Source organism: Salvelinus namaycush, chromosome 14 (assembly GCF_016432855.1).
Source record: "Salvelinus namaycush isolate Seneca chromosome 14, SaNama_1.0, whole genome shotgun sequence".
Lineage (NCBI taxonomy): Eukaryota > Metazoa > Chordata > Actinopteri > Salmoniformes > Salmonidae > Salvelinus > Salvelinus namaycush.
In genome coordinates, this window is record NC_052320.1 from 26068612 (window position 1) to 26087509 (window position 18898).

The 18898-nt window shown below is 42.6% G+C and overlaps 1 protein-coding gene across 5 annotated transcripts in view; it reads left to right on the top strand.

The window, feature by feature from the left end:
• Window positions 1-1680: 1680 nt before the first annotated feature.
• LOC120059326 (GRIP1-associated protein 1-like) overlaps window positions 1681-18898 on the top strand; it is a 41131-nt gene continuing 23913 nt past the window's right edge. For 2 of the 5 annotated variants that reach the window (XM_039008302.1, XM_039008297.1), the window contains exons 1-23: window positions 1681-1765; window positions 2722-2788; window positions 3063-3124; window positions 3285-3311; window positions 4051-4158; window positions 4373-4529; window positions 4667-4839; window positions 5814-5862; window positions 6391-6560; window positions 6895-6942; window positions 7051-7082; window positions 8743-8790; window positions 8949-9048; window positions 9294-9371; window positions 10137-10229; window positions 10644-10778; window positions 11027-11122; window positions 11570-11782; window positions 11890-12003; window positions 12411-12488; window positions 13961-14056; window positions 14235-14291; window positions 14818-14917. In XM_039008302.1, the coding sequence (XP_038864230.1) occupies window positions 1724-1765; window positions 2722-2788; window positions 3063-3124; window positions 3285-3311; window positions 4051-4158; window positions 4373-4529; window positions 4667-4839; window positions 5814-5862; window positions 6391-6560; window positions 6895-6942; window positions 7051-7082; window positions 8743-8790; window positions 8949-9048; window positions 9294-9371; window positions 10137-10229; window positions 10644-10778; window positions 11027-11122; window positions 11570-11782; window positions 11890-12003; window positions 12411-12488; window positions 13961-14056; window positions 14235-14291; window positions 14818-14917 (2143 nt within the window). In that variant the 5' untranslated portion in view covers window positions 1681-1723. The remainder of the gene's footprint in view (window positions 1766-2721; window positions 2789-3062; window positions 3125-3284; window positions 3312-4050; window positions 4159-4372; window positions 4530-4666; window positions 4840-5813; window positions 5863-6390; window positions 6561-6894; window positions 6943-7050; window positions 7083-8742; window positions 8791-8948; window positions 9049-9293; window positions 9372-10136; window positions 10230-10643; window positions 10779-11026; window positions 11123-11569; window positions 11783-11889; window positions 12004-12410; window positions 12489-13960; window positions 14057-14234; window positions 14292-14817; window positions 14918-18898) is intronic. The other 3 variants (XM_039008298.1, XM_039008301.1, XM_039008299.1) reach the window with 3 other exon arrangements.

An 18898-nucleotide genomic window follows, 5' to 3' on the forward strand; every position in this document is an offset into this window, starting at 1 on the left:
AAGAACCCGGTGGCCGCTCTGACAGAGCTCCAGAGTTCCTCTGTGGAGATTGGAGAACCTTCCAGATGGACAACCATCTCTGCAGCAGTCCACCAATCAGGCCTTTATGGTAGAGTGTCCAGACGGAACCACTCCTCAGTAAAAGGCACATGACAGCTCGCTTGGAGTTTGCCAAAAGGCACCTAAAGGATTCTCAGACCAGAAACAAGATTCTTTGGTCTGATGAAACCAAGATTGAACTATTTGGCCTGAATGCCAAGCGTCACATCTGGAGGAAACCTGGCACCATCCCTACCATTAAGCATGGTAGTGGCAGCATCATGCTGTGAAGATGTTTTTCAGTTGCAGGTACTGGGAGACTAGTCAGGATTGAGGGGAAGGTTAACAGAGCAACGTACAGAGAGATCCTTGATGAAAACATGCTCCAGAGTGCTCAGGACCTCAGAATGGGGCGAAGGTTCACCCTCCAACAGGACAATGACCCTAAGCACACAGCCAAGACAACGGAGAAGTGGCTTCGGGACAAGTCTCTGAATGTCCTTGAGTGGGCCAGCCAGAGTTGGGACTTGAACCTAATCGAACATCTCTGGAGAGACCTGATAATAGCTGTGCAGCGATGGTCCCCATCCAACCTGACAGAGCTTGAAAGGATCTGCAGAGAAGAATTGGAGAAACTCCCCAAATAAAAGTGTGCCAAGCTTGTAGTGTCATATCCAAGAAGACTCAATGCTGTAATCGCTGCCAAAGGTGCTTCAACAAAGTACTGAGTAAAATGTATGAGCACTTATATTTCATTTTTGTATTTTTGATACATTTGCAAAAAATTCCAAAAACCTGTCTGTGCTTTGTCATGATTGGGTACTGTGTGTAGATTGATGAGAACCCCCCCATTTAATATATTTTAGAATAAGGCTGTAATGTAACAAATTGTGGGAAAAGTTAAGGGGTCTGAATACTTTCCGAAGGCACTCTATGTGAACTAGAAAAAACTAGCGAGTGAGATGTCTTGCTTCCTCTTCCCGTTTCTGATTGTCGGTAACAGGTGGAGGTGCATTCATCATATCTGCAAACAATCGAAGCAAACAAACAATTAATGCAAATGGACCAGTAAGATCGTCTTTCACGATCAGGTGGTAATTCACTGATAGAGGCACCTCAACGCTGTTACTTATTCATGCATTATGGTTCTGGTCTCCAACTACTGGACAGGTGTGATTATTGCAAAGACAATTACCTGGCTATGGTGTAATGTTTAGACTAGTGAAAATAGTTAGTGCGACCCTCCCTTATTTAATAGCCAAGTCATCCCATAAAATTAAATTTCTCTATACAACTACTCTGCGTTTTCCATAGGATGCAGCATGACATGAAAATGTGAAGGTTGACGTTTATTGGCATGAATTTTGCCCCGGAGGCAGAACTCTGCGATTTTCGCTAGATGGGCCAGCAGCAAAGTAAAAATTGGCTATATTGTAAAAATATATGAAAACAAAATGAGCTTTTTGGTGTTAATTTAAGGTTAGGCATTACTGTTAGTGGTGTGGTTCCGTTTAAAATCAGATTGTATGACTTTGTAGCTGTTCCATCTAGTGCGCTGCAGAGCTGCCTCCAGAACAACATTTGTGACGAAAAACGCTAACCTGCTGAAATTGTAGCCTATTTCTCCACACCGACTCCTATCAAACCTCTACTAACAGCAGTCCTTCCTAGCTCTTCAGTGAAGATGGCGCAGGCACTATCAGAGGAGGAGTTCCATCGAATGCAGGTAGGCGGAAACCTGTCCATTTTCAATGCCAGTTGTTTGAAATATGCTGCGATCTTCAGAGTATTTCCTGAAAATTGGATTGGCCATCAATCTGTCCAGCGCTAAACTACGGAATGGCAAAAGCATCACAACCTAACTAGCTAGCTTGCTAGCTTCCCCTAGCTAGGCCAAAAGCAACACTCCAACCAAGGAATGTGGCTAACTAGTTAGCTGCTAGCTAAATAGCTAATGTCTGCATTCATTGCTCTTCGAATCCAATAACCGGTAGTTAACATATTTGGTCATTTGGCTATGTCATCTTAGTATTCAATACAAATATATGGAAATGTGGCTTCGTGTTCTAGCTAATAACATTATCAACTAACGTTAACGTTAACTGGTTTGCGAGTTATCTAGTCGGTGTGGATGGCTAGCTAGTTAGTTAGCCAGCTGGCTAGCTACATATCTTGAAATTACACTGGCCTTCGGTTTATCTTAATAACAATGAATCTGTTATTGTATTCATGTGAGATAATGATTTCAAATGGCTGTGTCTTATAGTTGTTTGCTGGGTAACGGGTTTGGTCAGATAACGTTAGCCTAGTGTTAGCTTTCAGCCTGTGTAAGGACTGGATACCAGTTAACGTTACTTAAGTTATTATTATGGTTGTGTTCAGCTTTCCAAACCAGATATTGCACAACAACTGTACTGTTTGTGTAGTAGACAATTCTCAATTATTAAGGGGTCATCAACACACCTAGCTAACATCCAAAGCGTTGAAAACAATGTGAAATTTCAGTGTGTTACTGTCATCACCTCAGTGATGTGGATTTGACACATCAGTTAATAACACACTAAAAGCAGTGGCATCAACACACTCAGCTAACATTCAAAGTAGTGTTGTTCAATAAGCTATTTTACGTTTTAAATTGAACCTCGATAAAGTCATCCACTCCGCCTATAACCTTTTTTCCAGGCTCATCTTTTAGAGCTGAGGACACAGAACTACCAACTTTCTGATGACCTGCGGAAGAACACAGCTGGTAAGCGTAGTTGATAAAATAAAGACATTCTGTAAGCCAATTTGTGACCATGAACAGGGATCAATATTTACTGCTGAAATGAAATGAGCATTGCATTGCAACTCCAGGATGGGCTTCAGATTTAGTATCCCTCCTAAGTGTGTGTGTGTGTGTGTGTGTGTGTGTGTGTGAGAGAGAGATGCATTGTTTCCAACTTCAAAATGGGTAAGTTCAAGTGACTGAAATGAAAATACTAGTAACTGGTGATAAAGATTTGTGGTTGTTTCTATTTCAGAGCTAGTGGCTGTTCGTCAGAAGTCTGTGACCTTGGAGAAGGATTACATCAAAGCACAGAAGGTATTGCAAGCTAATCTACATTTGATTAAACAAACTGATAATAGGGTTGTGGATTTCAATACACTGAAACTAAAGGCATCATCATGTTTGAGAAAGAATAAAAGGCAACTTTGTGTGGGATTTGACTTCGTTTCTAATTATCTTTTTGTTTCATTTGCAGGCTTTGAATAAGAGCAAGAAAGCTCAGGTGAGTTCCTTGTCATATTTCTGTTAATCTTCTCAAACTCATCAAAGTGGTCTATAAAAGGATCTTGAAAAGATAGTCTGAACATTAGTTTGTCATATATGTTATATACTGTATGTTTATTACAATAATGGATTGAAACTTCCTCAATGAAGACAAGGTGATTTTTATGCCCAAGCAAAGGAGGAACACACTGCTGTAAATTCATTTTATACATTTACTCATTAGGATCACAAATGTTATATTGGCCTGGTTTATAATTTATTAATGTAGTTAACTGCGCCATCTGCTGTTGCAATATACATATTCCACCTTTCCCTAAAGTATTTTAGATAATTTGACAAAAACTGATTTTGAGTCTCATCAAAGTATGAAACAGACATTTGAGATGGAAGTCCTCCAACTTTTTGTTTTGGTTAATTTCACCATCCTGTCTCACCAGCAAACAATATTGTTATGTTTTTTGTGAGATTATTCAAACTAGAAATCTGGGGTATCATAAAGTCCTTAGCCTGTGTTTTTCTTATTGGATTTGTTATTCAGTGGATATTCTCAAATATTGTATTACCTTTTTATTGTGCTAGTTAGAAATGCTTTCGGTTCAACAGATCAAATATTTCAAGTAGGGTTTTTCTATTAAAGTGCCATAAACCCCAAGGTGAGGAGAGTCTGTAATTTGTGTTCACATGGGTTGATTTACGGTATGTCTGGTGTGTGTGTGTGGGCGCGCGCGCACGCTCAGGAGGTGGATGCCTTACTCAGCGAGAATGAGATGCTGCAAGGGAAACTGCACAGCCAGGAGGACGACTTCAGACTGCAAAACAGCACCCTGATGCAGGAGCTGTCCAAGGTACTATATCTCCCCTGCTCCCACTCATGCCACTGGGGATGGGTTGTGGTTATGAGTAGTTGCGCCTCGTTACAGCAGAGGGGAATGTTCTTGTAAATGAAGATGTGATATATGTCTAGCTAATGTAACATAAAAGCCCCACCTTTCTGATCCCGTTTCATGATTATATTACAGAAATATGTATTTATTTTATTCCCTTGTTTTGTGTTTTTAGTTATGTACCCAGATAGAGGAGCTAGAACATGAAAACAAAGACCTAAAGGATGGAAAAGTGTTTCAGGCAGAATCCTCCAGTCCCACCTCCAGCTCTGTGGATGGAGAGCTACTCCGTCTCCAGGCAGAGAACGCTGCCCTTCAGAAAAAGATGACGGGTATGTTTATGTTGGTTATCATTGTAGGAATTCCACTTTTTCAAAGACATTTCTTAGATATGATGTATCTAAGTAATGGCAACACATCAGTTTTTCAAGTTCCGGCTTCTATTTCCATCCCTGTGTTTTTCCCTCAGCTCTCCAGGAGCGATCTGAGAGTGTGATAAAGAGCCAGAGGGGAGTAGATGTCAGTGACACCAACGCCTCAGAGATGGATGGGCCGGCTGACACTAATGGTGTCCAGTTGCATGCTGATGTCAGTGAGAACATGGAGGATTCTGACGCCGGAACCAATGACAGACTGGAACAGGTGACAACAAAAAGAAAACACTAGGCACTGACAAAAAAACAAACATTAGCACTTCTCTTTTGCTACTAGCACTGAATTTGCTGATAACTAATTTGAGAACAAATGTACTTACTACGACTGTGATATGTGGTTGTCTCACCTAGCTATCTTAAGATGAATGCACTAACTGTATGTCGCTCTGGATAAGAGCGTCTGCTAAATTACTAAAATGTCAAGTGTGACACTATGAACAAGTATGTTCTATGAAACTGCAATTTGACAATATCCTGAAGTTCAAGTTTTGTCACATACACAAGTACAGTGAAATGCTTAACTTGCGAGCTCTACCCAACAGTGCAGTAATTAATATCAAAAGGCGAACTAATGATAATAAAAAAAATGTATCTACGGTACCAGTCAAAGGTTTGGACACCTACTCATTCCAGGGTTTTTCTTTATTTTTACTCTTTTCTACATTGTAGAATAATAGTGAAGACATCAACACTATGAAATAACACATATGGAATCATGTATTAACCATCAGTAGTTGTGACAAGGTAGGGGAGGTATACAGAAGATATCCCTATTTGGTAAAAGACCAAGTCCATATTATGGCAAGAACTGCTCAAATACGCAAAGAGAAACGACAGTCCTTCATTACTTTAAGACAAGGGGTCTGAATACTTTCTGAATGCACTGTAACCATTACTCATGTTTACATGTACCAGTAGCAGGAGAAATACAAATGTTAATGGCAATCAATAATCAATGAACAGCAGAGCGTAGTGGTAATAACTCGGGTTGCTCTGTTTATTCTGCCCATTATGATGTGTCTATGTTTTTACATCATATTGAACCGTTACAGTATGGTACACCAACTGGGATATTACAGCAGACATGAATCAAGCCCTATTTAGATAAAACTTTTGAATTATGCATGGCGTATGGCAATGTGTTGAGTTGTCTTTAAATTACTTGAATTTTTTTCCCCCCAGGCAGAAGCAAAGTGTGCCAAACTGGAACAGCGAGTGAATGAGCTTATCGGTGAGTTGAGTCTTTTTCTTATGGAGAATATATCTTCAGAAATAGTTGGGAAATCTCAGTACAGCAGTCATTTATCTCAGTGGAAACTTTCCCATTTGGTTGTTGTGCTACTTTACATGAGTAATTGACTTAATTGATGTCTTTGTTAACAATGTTGACTTTCAGCACCCAATGTTGCGTAAATAATTTAACTGCTGGTTTCCTTCCAATCTGATAGGACATAGTCCAGTTCACTGTTCCTCAATACAGGCTCTGTGGGGCATAGGTCCAGCAGGTGTCTAGTTTTTCTTAACAGCATGTCAGACTAATTCGGTCAGGAGCGTGTGACTGAAGCCAGTGAGTGGGGTACTGTAATTGTAGATGCTAAGTTGGACCCTTGGGACGACCCTAGCTTAAACCTAACCTTAACCCTTACCATAACTGTTAATTTCAACTTCAATCGGGTGGCATCAGTTGGATGTCCCAACGATTCCTCTTAGCATTTACCGTACTGTAATTAAGACTAAGATGGACTACCTGCGTGCCCAGCAGGACCTGCAGTGAGGAGCACTGGTCTAGTTATGAAACAGGATGCTCTTAGGTGGTCAGCACTGTGTCCAAATCCAATAACGCAATGCTTTGGGCCAGAGGTGGAGCTGCAGCTGCACACTGAGGTGGAGGAGAAGCGCCTACTGAAGGAGCAGCTCCAAGCACTAGAGGTAACGACCAATCTCACAACCTTGGGCTAGGTGTCAACATCCCAGGATGAGAGAAATGGACAGTCTTAGATTTGTTTTTGCTGCTAAGTGATAATTGCACTCTAGGTTAAGAAGAGTTAAGTTGTAGTCAGTTCTCATGTTACCTGCCCCAGTGCCTCCAAAGTGAAGCAATAAGCTACCTCATTTACTATGCTAATTGAGGGCATGTTGGTATGTATAAATATGATGAGCTGTGGGCAGACTTTCCCTAAGTCACAATAAAGGACAACAATTTGGTTTGGCTATTTCGAAGTCTTCATTTTAAGTACTTATATCTTTCTCTTCTCTCCTCCAGTCATCCAAACAGACAGACGTCACTAAACTTCAAGAAGAGATAGCGAAGGTAACTATGACAGATGTGTTCTTCAATGTATAAATTAGGCTGTAGTGTATGTTAGCATCTAGGCCCCTGCATGTAATCTAACACTGATTTTGTTCATGTGTGCCCTAGCTCTCTGAAAAATTGAAGAAAAAGCAAGACAGGTAATATTCTATTTAGCTTGCAAATGTTGCGAATGCATTTCTTTGGTTCTACATAAAGTCAACCTTAAAGCCAGTCTCTGTAAGTTTCAGTAATGTTGTTTATGACTTCTCAAACTGTCGGGCAAGACGTCGTAATGTGGTCTACCTGAGAGTTCCCAAGCTGCCTCTGGGCCAGCCACTCTTGATCAGACAGATGGTAGTATTCTCATTTGCTTGTAGCCTATACAATAAGCGGGCTACTGTATTAAAATGACAATTTGTAAGTCGAGTCAGCTATGAAAGTTTCAGCAGTAAAATGTTATTCTAATGTACATGAACAACATTAATAGGCTACTGCGGTGCAATGTTAGCAGTTTTCTGCTTGAGCCCTTGCAGTGCAAACACTTGTCTGGAAAAGTAAACGATCATATACGGTTCAATTATTATACATTTAAATAAGCCATCAAAAGGTTGCAATAGTAAACTCCACACCCAAGAGGAAAACATTTAGCCAGCTAGCAACTCCAGCAAAGTAAGCAAGTAAGTGCAGGAATGTTTATTTGGCTGTATAATCACCGAGTGGTATGCTACCAATGCATGTGTGACTATATTAGGTGTTTGCTAGCCAGCTGAATTGGCTAGGAAGTGAGCTAGCTAGCTTCTTAAATGTCTTCATTTACCAGTAGACAGGTATAACTGGCTTTCGTGATTATTATTGATTTTGGCACTAATCATGCGGAGGAGTCTAAAACACAGTCCAACTAGCAAGTATTACACTAGGAAAATATTCCCTTGCTGAATCAAAATTGGCCACAATTCCCGTTTCATTCCGAAACTCAAGCAACATCAAAGCAACTTTGTAAATGACCCGCCTGCTTTTTCAAATATGCGCTGCTGCGCATCAGATCAACTGTCGCACAGACCGACAGAGGGACTGACAGCCAGGAGCCAATATGAACCGTTACCACTCGCATCTGTCAGCTAAAAAGGACACTTACTCTGTATCACTCAACTCTCATTTATAATGAGTCTTGTTTATAATGAGAGGGATATACATTTGATATTCGTGGATGGATCAGAGGAACAGATGGAATGTGCGCAAGAGAAATTATAAATAACATATGCCTCATATTTACCTAGAGAAATCTGACCTGCAATTTGTAAACAAAGCTGCTGTACTTAAAATGTGTATCATTTTGAAGTGACACACATGGCAAATTATGCTTTAATCTATTAATTTCGAGATATATTAACCCCCCTCCCATTGGAAGACAATTCCATGATAAATTGATTGTATTTCCTTGCAGAATTGTGGATGAACTTATTTAAGTTATCTTGGCTCAGCTGTGATGAACTACATGAGAGTAGGACAGTCATGATTATCCCCTGTCCCATTATAGTGGTATTTCTCTGGCAATATTGGGCAGCTGTCTCAGGCTCAGTACTGCATTGTGACACTAGGCTCTGGCCCCATGGACAGTCAGCAGGCAAGAGTAATGAGACTGAACCTGTCATCTGCTGCGTCTGCAAAGTCGCCTGCCCAAAGCTGCCCTTATGTGCTCATTTCACACCGGCAGAGCCCTGGCCTCCCGCTCGAGAAGTCTGTCTGTTATACCTCCTATACTGGGTGATTTTAGGGTTGAATAGTTTTCTCACTGGCTCTTTGCGATTTGTTTTATAGCTTTCTGCATTTGCAAGGCGAAAAAGAAGACCTTTACAATGACAGCAGGTAAGGGTATAAAGATTCAACTTATATTTCACTTTCACCAAGCTTCTGAAGGTGGTGTTACTTGTTTATGACTTAGAGAAAAGTAACAAAAAAAACTGCCAGACGCCATTTGGAGAAGAACAGGACAATTAGATGAATATACATTCTTTCTGCACCAGGACCAAAATCGACGAGATTCAACAGAGGAAGGAGGAGGAGCTGAAGTCAATGAACATCCGCATCCAGAAGTTACAGGGAGATCTGCTGTCAGCCAACCAGGTTAAACATCCTGATGTTGCCTGTTCCATTATGAGATCAATCCCCCAAAATATATTTGATTTGGTTTTGTACCTGGAGTACTCATATTGTTGTATTATAACAATACATAGGCCTTCTTAACCTCACAACCTGATCTGTACGTGGGTTGCAGTAGGCATGCCATGGAACCATATCCTTAAATGATTGACAGAATTTAGTGGGAAGCTGAAGCTGACTCTTGGTACCTGTTTTAATCTTTTTTCTAGAGTGTTGGTGAGATGAAGGAACAGCTCCAGAGCCGGCAGAAGGAGCACGAGTTAGTTCTACACGCACTTAAAGATCAGGTAAACTCAAAACTTTCTTGAACTATATGCTCTCTTCCCTTCCCGTTGAAGTTCCAAAACATTCAAATGATCTTAGAGTCAAGACATTTTAATTGACGGTTAATGAAAAGGCAAAGTGAGGATCACCCTAAATAATTGGAGATTAGTCTGTGTCTGAAGAGGTTGTCTGGAAGAGAGTGGTCCACAGTCTTAAGTGGGCACAGTGCACTTCATTAGGGACCAATCTGTTTTTCACTTAATTAGGCCTCCTAGCACGACTGGCACTTATGTCTTCTGTGATGTCGCAAGTCTTAATTAACTTGAACTCCGCTTTGGGTAGACGACAACAAGATAAGGCATTCGAACCTGCTCTTACCTTCTCTTCATTTTCTCTTTTCAAAATGGAAGTCCAGCTTTCTGTTTTGGCTAGTCATGCAGAAGTTCTGTTTCTGATCTGGCTTCTGTCACCGTTCTTTGTTTCTTTTACATTGCCTAATTTATACTTATTTTTCACATTTCTTTGCCATCTGACTTTCTTGTCTCACTGATCCTCTTCTGGTCATTTCACCCTGCCTCTTCTTCCTTCATTCTTTTAATGATGATCCATCCACCCTATCAAATCCAACCCCCCCCCCCCCTTTTTTCTAGCCCTATTCTTGAGCTGCCAATCGCCACCTTTTTGTATCCTTCTCTTCACCTTGCACATTGTCTTTTTCCTCCCTCTCCCCTCCTTCCCTCCCTGGGTGGTGCCCCCTGTGTTACCCTGTGTGTGGGGCTGTGATCCAGGTAGCTTGTCAGAGTGCTGTGAGTCAGGAGCAGGTGGAGAGTATCCTGACTGAGAACGATGCTCTCAGGACTAACCTAGCGGCTCTAGAACAGGTACAGCTCATCTTACTGCCCTGCCACTACCCCGCGGAACCTCCTCAATATTCATTCTGCTGCCGTCACCACTCACCAGCCATTAACCATGATGCATCACCAATATGACAAGTCATGCTAATGTGAATAAAGTCAGGGAGGTACAGAGATTTTTCACATAGTGACGAATGGTGTTCAGACATGAATTGCTAATCCTTACAATAATACTGTTTGTTGTTTTGCCCTACAAAGCTTAATCCTAAATCATCATTGTGTGTCAAACCTCTGCTCACCTGCTTTTCTTTTCTCACTTTTTCCACGTCTGCCTTACTGACCCATTTGATCCACTACCATGTTTCATAAAACAAAGTCGTCAGATGTTGGTCCATTGTGATGGTGAGTGTGTACTGACGAGTGGGTGTTGTGTGTCATTAGATTCAGACAGTGAAGACTCAGGAGATGAACCTTTTGCGTGACCAAAACACGGCTCTGAATGTGGAGCTGCAGCAGAAACGGACGGAGCAGGAGAGCTTTCTGGCACAGAGAGATGACCTTAACTCTCAGCTACAGGTTTGTGTGGCCCTCACACTGTCCTAGTACATGCATACTTAGGTTCTCTATCTTAAACAAATGTGGAGCACTGTCTATGACAAATAATGCAGGACTAGGTCCTCTTAATTGGTAGGTCAGAATCCTTACTTTTTTTACTATGATATAGTGCTTATCTTGTAGGTCAGGGAGGAAAATGCTCCCGTTGCAAATGTATTTTTATACCCATCTCTTTCTCATGTGCTCCTCTCTGATGAATATATCTGTAGGAGTCAAACCGTGCCAACAGCAGACTGTTGGAGCAGCTGACTGAAGTTGGCCAGGAGAAAGACGGGGTACAGCAAGAGCTGGAGGAGGCTAAAAAGGTATCTGACACACGCACGGAAAGGGAGTGATCAGAGACACACGCAGGAGGCTTCATCCCACTCACCAGAGCACTGGTTATTCGAGCACAGTGACTATTGTTCTGAAATACACATGGCACTCTCATTACTGGCATTCTCCCAGAGAAGGTGGGAATGCTGAGTTGACCTCTCTCAAGCTCCACTCGTTATGCCCACAGGATCACCGACCGTAAATGGACATCACAGCTTCAATTACCTTATATGCTAAGTCTAAGACAGGCACATCACAGAGTTATATTTGAGTCCAATTTATATTATGATTCAAAGATTTGTCTTACGGTTTGTTTAAGTGCCAAGTAAGATGTGAGATGTGAATGTTATTGGTCGTGTATCATCACAGTAAATGTCAGAGATGTGTAGTAACATCCAGAGATCTCATCTCCCATTCCCATGTCCCTCCCCCTTTAGACAGCAGACAAGCGGAAGGCCATGCTGGATGAGCTGGCCATCGACATTATCACAGAGAAGTCACGACACAAGGAAGAGCTGAGCGACGTGCGTCTGCAGCATGAGAAGGAGGTGCTGGGGGTGCGGGCACGCTACGAGAAAGAGCTGAGGGGACTCCACGAGGACAAGAACCGCACCGAGGAGGAGATCCGCTCACAGCTCCGAGATGAGAAGGTGGGGGGGTGGCGCGAGTCTGGGCCAAAGGGACAATGAGAGGGAAGAGAACATGAGAAGGTACACTGCTTGTGTATTAATGTGACCTTTGCCCTATGACCTCCTAGGCTCGCAACAAGGAGTTGGAGGGTCTGCAGCAGAGTGTAGAGGAGCTGCAGGCCCAGGTCCAGTCTATGGAGGGAACTAAGGGCTGGTTCGAACGCAGACTCAAAGAGGCTGAGGTACAGTACCAACTTCAGTTTCACGTTGATTTATTCACTAGGATATTACAGTGTATATACTGCCTGCCCTGTAGTAATGCTGGGTTCTACCACTATACACTTTAAAGATTTTACATTAACATGAATAGATGCTATTGAAGATAAGGTTAATGGGTGATCAATATTGCTTGTTGAGAGTGGAGCTCTTCACTGCCTGGAGAACCCCTGTCACATTATCACTGACCACTTGGTGTCACTAGTGTGTTTCTTCTTTCTGCTCAGATTGTTTTGTTTGTTTTGTAGCATGGTTTAATTAAGGACCTTAAATATTTCGTTTAGCCTTTAAAAAAAGAAGAAAGAATGCTAAGAATAGACGTGTGCTGATTATTAGGTGATGGCTTGTTCCAACGTTGTATTCCTGTGTTCAGGAGAGCATGGAGGAGAGCAGGCTGGAGCACCATGAGCAGATGGAGAAGCTACAGAAGGAACATTCTATCCAACTGGAGGTAAACTTGTTTTCCTCTTCCCAGACAGACATGGCAGAGTGCTGTACACAGCAACACACTCTGACACTTTCATCCCGGCCCAGGGGAGTACTGCCTGGTATTATGTATAGTGTATGTAGGCTTTGTTCACTGCAGCATGCCCTGAGAGATGAAGGCAGGACTCAAATCGCTATTCTCATCGCCTGAGTACCTGATGTGTGTTTAACTGTACATCTTCAGCAATTAAGTGTTTCATCTATTTAACTGTCATTTCTCAGCATATGGTGGCCCTTAGGTTGCTAATAGGGCTCATAGGTTTGACGATATGATAGTGTTTGACGTGGTCTGGTGTGTGTTTTTGGTGACATACCCCAAATTGTACCCCCACTGTTCCAATAAAAATCCTGTTAGTGCACTATATATACAAAAAGACACCCCTTCAAATGAGTGGATTCAGCTATTTCAGCCGGACCCGTTTATTAAATCGAGCACACAGCCATTCAATCTCCATAGACAAACATTGGCAGTAGAATGGCCTTAATGAAGAGCTTAGTGACTTTCAATGTGGCATCGTCATAGGATGCCGTCTTTCCCACAAGTCAGTTTCTGGCCTGCTAGAGATGCCCCGGTCAACTGTAAGTGCTGGTATTGTGAAGTGGAAACATCTAGGAGCAACAACGGCTCAGCCGCGAAGTGGTAAGCCACACAAGCACACGGAACGGGACTGCCGAGTGCTGTGAAGCGCGTAAAAGTCGTCTGTCCTCGGTTGCAACACTCCCTACCGAGTTCCAAACTGCCTCTGGAAGCAACGTCAGCACAAGAACTGTTCGTCGGGAGCCTCATGTAATGGGTTTTCATGGCTGAGCAGCTGCACACGAACCTAAGATCACCATGCGCAATGCCAAGCTTCGGCTGGAGTGGTGTAAAGCTCGCCGCCATTGTATTCTGGAGCAGTTGAAACACGTTCTCTGGAGTGATGAATTACACTTCACCATCTGGCAGTCCGATGGATGAATCTGGGTTTGGCAGGTCCCAGGAGAACGCTACCTGCCCCAATGCATAGTGCCAACAGAATAGTTTGGTGGAGGATAAATAATGATCTGGGGCTGTTTTTCATGGTTTGGACTAGGCCCCTTAGTTCAACTGAAGGGAAATCTTAACGCTACAGCATATAATGACATTCTAGAAGATCTTGTGCTTCCAACTTTGTGGCAACAGTTTGGGGAAGGCCCATTCCTGCCGGTGTCCACATACTTTTGGTCACATAGTGTATCATGAAGTTAATTTCAAACTGTTAAACATTGTCCAACTGTTATGTTAATCTTGTAATTACTGTAAGTGACGCCATTAGCATGGTGTAAATAGAACCCTAATTTTGTTGAAACTGATTTAAAATGGGGTTTTCCCTCTAACCTCTTAAACCCAGCAGATTCTAAGATTGTATATAGGAAAATAACAGAACTGAATACATATTCTTTGTGTTTCTCATTCAGGGAAAGGCATCTGATATAAATGGTGTGAAGCTGCATTTGACAGAGGTAGAGAAAGAGAGGGATGTGCACAATGAAACCATTGGAAAACTGAAGCAGGTAAACTAACCCCCTTGTAATTAGCATAAACTACTATTAACCCCCCCATCACATTTTCAGAGGAATGTACAGTTTAATGTTCCATAAATGTACACAATCCAGTATAAGCAGTATAATGAGCCTGTGTGGTCATCTAATGATTTTCATGATGTACTCTCCCTGTCGGTGTGGTATACAGGAAATTAAAGATACAGTGGATGGCCAGAGGATCCTGGAGAAGAAGGGCAGTTCAGCAGTAAGTGGAACACCTCTGTTTCTGTCTTACCACTAACAGCTGAGCTGAGGGGAAACTGAGTCAGGCCCCTTCCATTTGCTATGGAGAGGAAATTGAATGATTACTTACAGGTGGCAGTCAGTGCACGACGCCGCACCCACTCTGCTCTTTAGAAGTGGAATCGGGGCAGCCTTTTCAATATGCCAGTTTGACCCCTTGTAACCAATTATTCGATGCCTGCCTTGATGATAAGAATCTGCCTCTGCAGATAATTGCAAGAATATGGGCTAGCCTGAGGCGTAGGGGTCGCGAGGGCTTTGTAGCTCCTTCTTCCAGCCAGCTATCTAAATTGTTTTCTGGGGAGGGTGGGTCATTTTATTTGATTGTTTTCTTTGTCTTAATCTGATGCCTGTCTGAGATTACCTTTGTCTCTCCCTGAGTCACAGACTGGCGCTGTTGTCTCTATAGAAAACCACCCGTATGCTGCAGTATTTTTCAAATTATGTAGTGTACTCTCCTCTCATGGGCTTTGTAATGCTGTGTGTAGCTGAAAGACTTGAAGAGGCAGCTACAGCTGGAGAGGAAGAGAGCTGATAAACTACAGGAGCGGCTACAGGAGATCCTCACCAACACCAAGACCAGGACAGGTGAGAGGACATCGGAAAGCCAGGTTGACCGCCACACATATTATGTAGTCAGGCAAAAGTCTATATACCAGTACATGTTCTATATTGGCATTTGAGGGAGGGAGATGGTTGACTGTTTTGAATGACATCCTCTCATTCACTGCACCATGATGTAAAGTCTGTTAGCCTACATCATCACAGACATGAAACATTGAGCACAGGTAAGAGAATATGCAGATTACATATAAACAATAGAGCAGATAAACTGCCATATCACAGTGTGGTTTGCTACATGTGATCTGAAACATACTTCTACATAACACAGACAGGAAATAATGAGGGGAAAGAGGTGCTTTGTACACCAACATCATACATTGAAGAAGTGAAATATGTTTAGGTATGGTAATTGTTTGGGACCAATGGTGTGCTTGTACGTTAGCTTTCTTGAGACCATTATGTTCTAGTACTGGGCATACATACAGTGGGATCCAAAATGATTGACAGATAAAGATGAGCAATAATGACTGTACAATTCTAATATTGAGCTATATTTTATGCAACAAAAAAATGGGTAATCACTCTTGTGACTCTGCAAACTTGATGGATGCATTTTCAGTTTTAGTGCGGCAGGTAGCTTAGCGGTTAAGAGCGTTGGGACAGTAACCAAAAGGTTGTTGGTTCGAAGTGAAAAGTCTGTCATTGAGCAAGGCATGCAACTGTAATTGCTCCTGTAAGTCGCTTTGGAGAAGTAGGTCTGCTAAATTACTAAAATGTTTCCGATTTTTTGTGTGCTATATATATATATATATATATATATATATATATATATATATATATATAGCACAAAAAATATATATTTACATTTATATTTATAATATATATTATTTACCATATTTTTTTATTGTCATTTTAATCACAAGCTTGATGTGGTCATTGCATGCTAGGAATATGGGACCAAATACTAACCCCTACCTTTTTGAGTAAAACAGAAATGATTACTTGTTAAACAAGTAATTTATTTTATAGTCATTATTGCTTATCTTTATCAGGGGTGTCAATAATTTCAGACCCCACTGTATATGGATGACCAGCTCATTGTTGAACCAGTTAAATGTGATATCAATATGGAGAGGATGGTTCATTTACTAAGCTAGTAAGGATAAAATATTTACTTGCCAACTGGCTAGGTGTTTATCCCACACCCTACCCATTACCATGATAGCATCACATAGTCTGGAAAACACCAAGCTCTGTCTGGAAAGGCTGCTTGATGTTGTAGGCACGATGCGTGTCGATAATGAAGGGGCTGTGCTTTTTAACTGATTGGTCCTCCTCTGTGCCTTTCTCACTCAAGCACTTACATGGACAACCACACACAGTCCTCAGGCGCTGCCCCCTTCCAATACAACTGTGGATTTTCTAATCCAAACCACATGAGGTCTCAATCCCCCCAGGAAAGAAAAATACTTTTGAGAACCAATCAAAGCTACAACCGCTGTGATTATTATTATTTGACCCTGCTGGTCATCTATTTACATTTGAACATCTTGGCCATGTTCTGTTATAATCTCCATCCGGCACAGACAGAAGAGGACTGGCCACCCCTCATAGCCTGGTTCCTCTCTAGGTTTCTTCCTAGGTTCCAGCCTTTCTAGGGAGTTTTTCCTAGCCACTGTGCTTCTACATCTGCATTGTTTGGGGTTTTAGGTTGGGTTTCTGTACAGCACTTTGTGACATCAGCTGATGTAAGAAGAGCTTTATAAATACATTTGATTGATTGAAAGCTCAGACCATTTCTGTGCGACTACTGCATTTACGACAGACTCCTGTCCAGACCAGTGTGTCACAGCTCTCATTTGCTCAGTGCCAGGCTAGGAACCACACGCTTCTGTCTTCTGAATTTATCTCTTTACTTTACAAATCCCAAATCTGATGGCGCCGACAGAGATGGTCGCCTCGCTTCACGTTCTTAGGAAACTATGCAGTATTTTTTTTTTTTTTTTTAATGTATTATTTCTTACATTGTTACCCCAGGAAATCTTAAGTCTTATTACATACAGCCGGGAAGAATTATTGGAAATAAGAGCAACGTCAACTTACCAACATTACGACCAGGAATACGACTTTCCCGAAGCGGATCCTCTGTTTGGACCACCACTCAGGACAATGGATCGGATCCCAGTAGGCGACCCAAAACAACGGCTCCGCAGAAGGGGCAGACGGAGCTGTCTTCTGCTCAGGCTCTGTAGACGGGCACATCGCCCATCGCTCCCGAGTATACTACTCGCCAATGTCCAGTCTCTTGACAACAAGGTAGATGAAATTCGAGCAAGGGTTGCCTTCCAGAGAGACATCAGAGATTGTAACGTTCTCTGTTTAACGGAAACATGGGGCTCACTCGGGATATGTTATCAGTCGGTACAACCACCCGGTTTCTTCACGCATTGCGCTGACAGAAACAAACATCTCTCTGGTAAGAAGAAGGGCAGGGGTGTATGCCTTATGATTAACGAGTTGTGGTGTGATCATAACAACATACAGGAACTCAAGTCCTTTTGTTCACCTTACCTAGAATTCCTTACAATCAAATGCCGACCGCATTACCTACCAAGAGAATTCCCGAGGATGCATTTATTGTAGCTGGGGATTTTAACAAAGCTGATCTGAAAACAAGGCTCCCTAAATTTGATCAGAATATTGAATGCGCGACCCAGGCTGGCAGCATTCTGGATCATTGCTACTCTAACTTCTGTGACGCATACAAAGCCCTCCTTTCGGCAAATCTGACCACGACTCAATTTTGTTGCTCCCAGCCTATAGACAAAAACTAAAACAGGAAACGCCCGTGCTCAGGTCTGTTCAACGCTGGTCCGACTAATCGGATTCCACGCTTCAAGATTGCTTCCTTCATGTGGACTGAGATATGTTCCGGATAGCCTCAGACAACAACATTTGATGTATACGCTGTGGAATGATGGTAGCATTCGCGCAAAACTGAAAGCGTGAACCACTGCTTTTAATCATGGCAAGGTGACCGGAAACATGACCGAATACAAACAGTGTAGCTATTCCCTCCGCATGGCAATCAAACAAGCTAAGGGTCAGTATAGTGAAAGTAGAGTGACAATTCAACGGCTCAGACACGAGATATATGTGGCAGGGTCTATCACGGATTACGAAAAGAAAACCAGCTCCATCGCGGACCCCGTCTTGCTCCCAGACAAATTTTAACAACTTCTTTGAGGACAATACAGTGCCACTGACATGGCGCGCTACCAAAACCTGCGGGCTCTTCTTCACCGCGGCCAACGTGAGTAGAACATTTAAACGTGTTAACCCTCGCAAGGCTGCCGGCCCAGACGCCATCTCTAGCCGGGTCCTCAGAGCATGCACAGACCAGCTGGCTGTTTATGGACATATTCAATCAATCCCTATCCCAGTCTGCTGTTCCCACATGCTTCAAGAGGGCCACCATTGTTCCTGTTCCCAAGAAAGCCGTTTAGCTCAGTTACCTTAGCTATCTCCCCGTAGCACTCACTTCCGTCATCATGAAGTGCTTTGAGAGACTAGTCATGGATCATATCACCTCCACTCTACCTGACACCCTAGACCCACTCCAATTTGCTTACCGCCTCAATACGTCCGACGCAATCACACAGCCCTAACCCATCTCGACAAGAGGAATACCTATGTAAGAATGCTGTTCATCGATTTACAGCTCAGCATTTACACCATAGTACCCTCCAAACTCGTCATTAAGCTCAAGACCCTGGGTCTCGACCCCGCCCTGTGCAACTGGGTCCTGGACTTTCTGACGGGCCGCCCCCAGGGTGTGAGGGTAGGAAACATCTTTACCCTGCTGATCCTCAACACTTGGGCCCCACAAGGGTGCGTTCTGAGCCCTCTCCTGTACTCCCTGTTCACCCACGACTGCGTGGCCATGCACGCCTCCAACTCAATCATCACGTTTGCAGACGACACTACAGTGGTAGGCTTGATTAC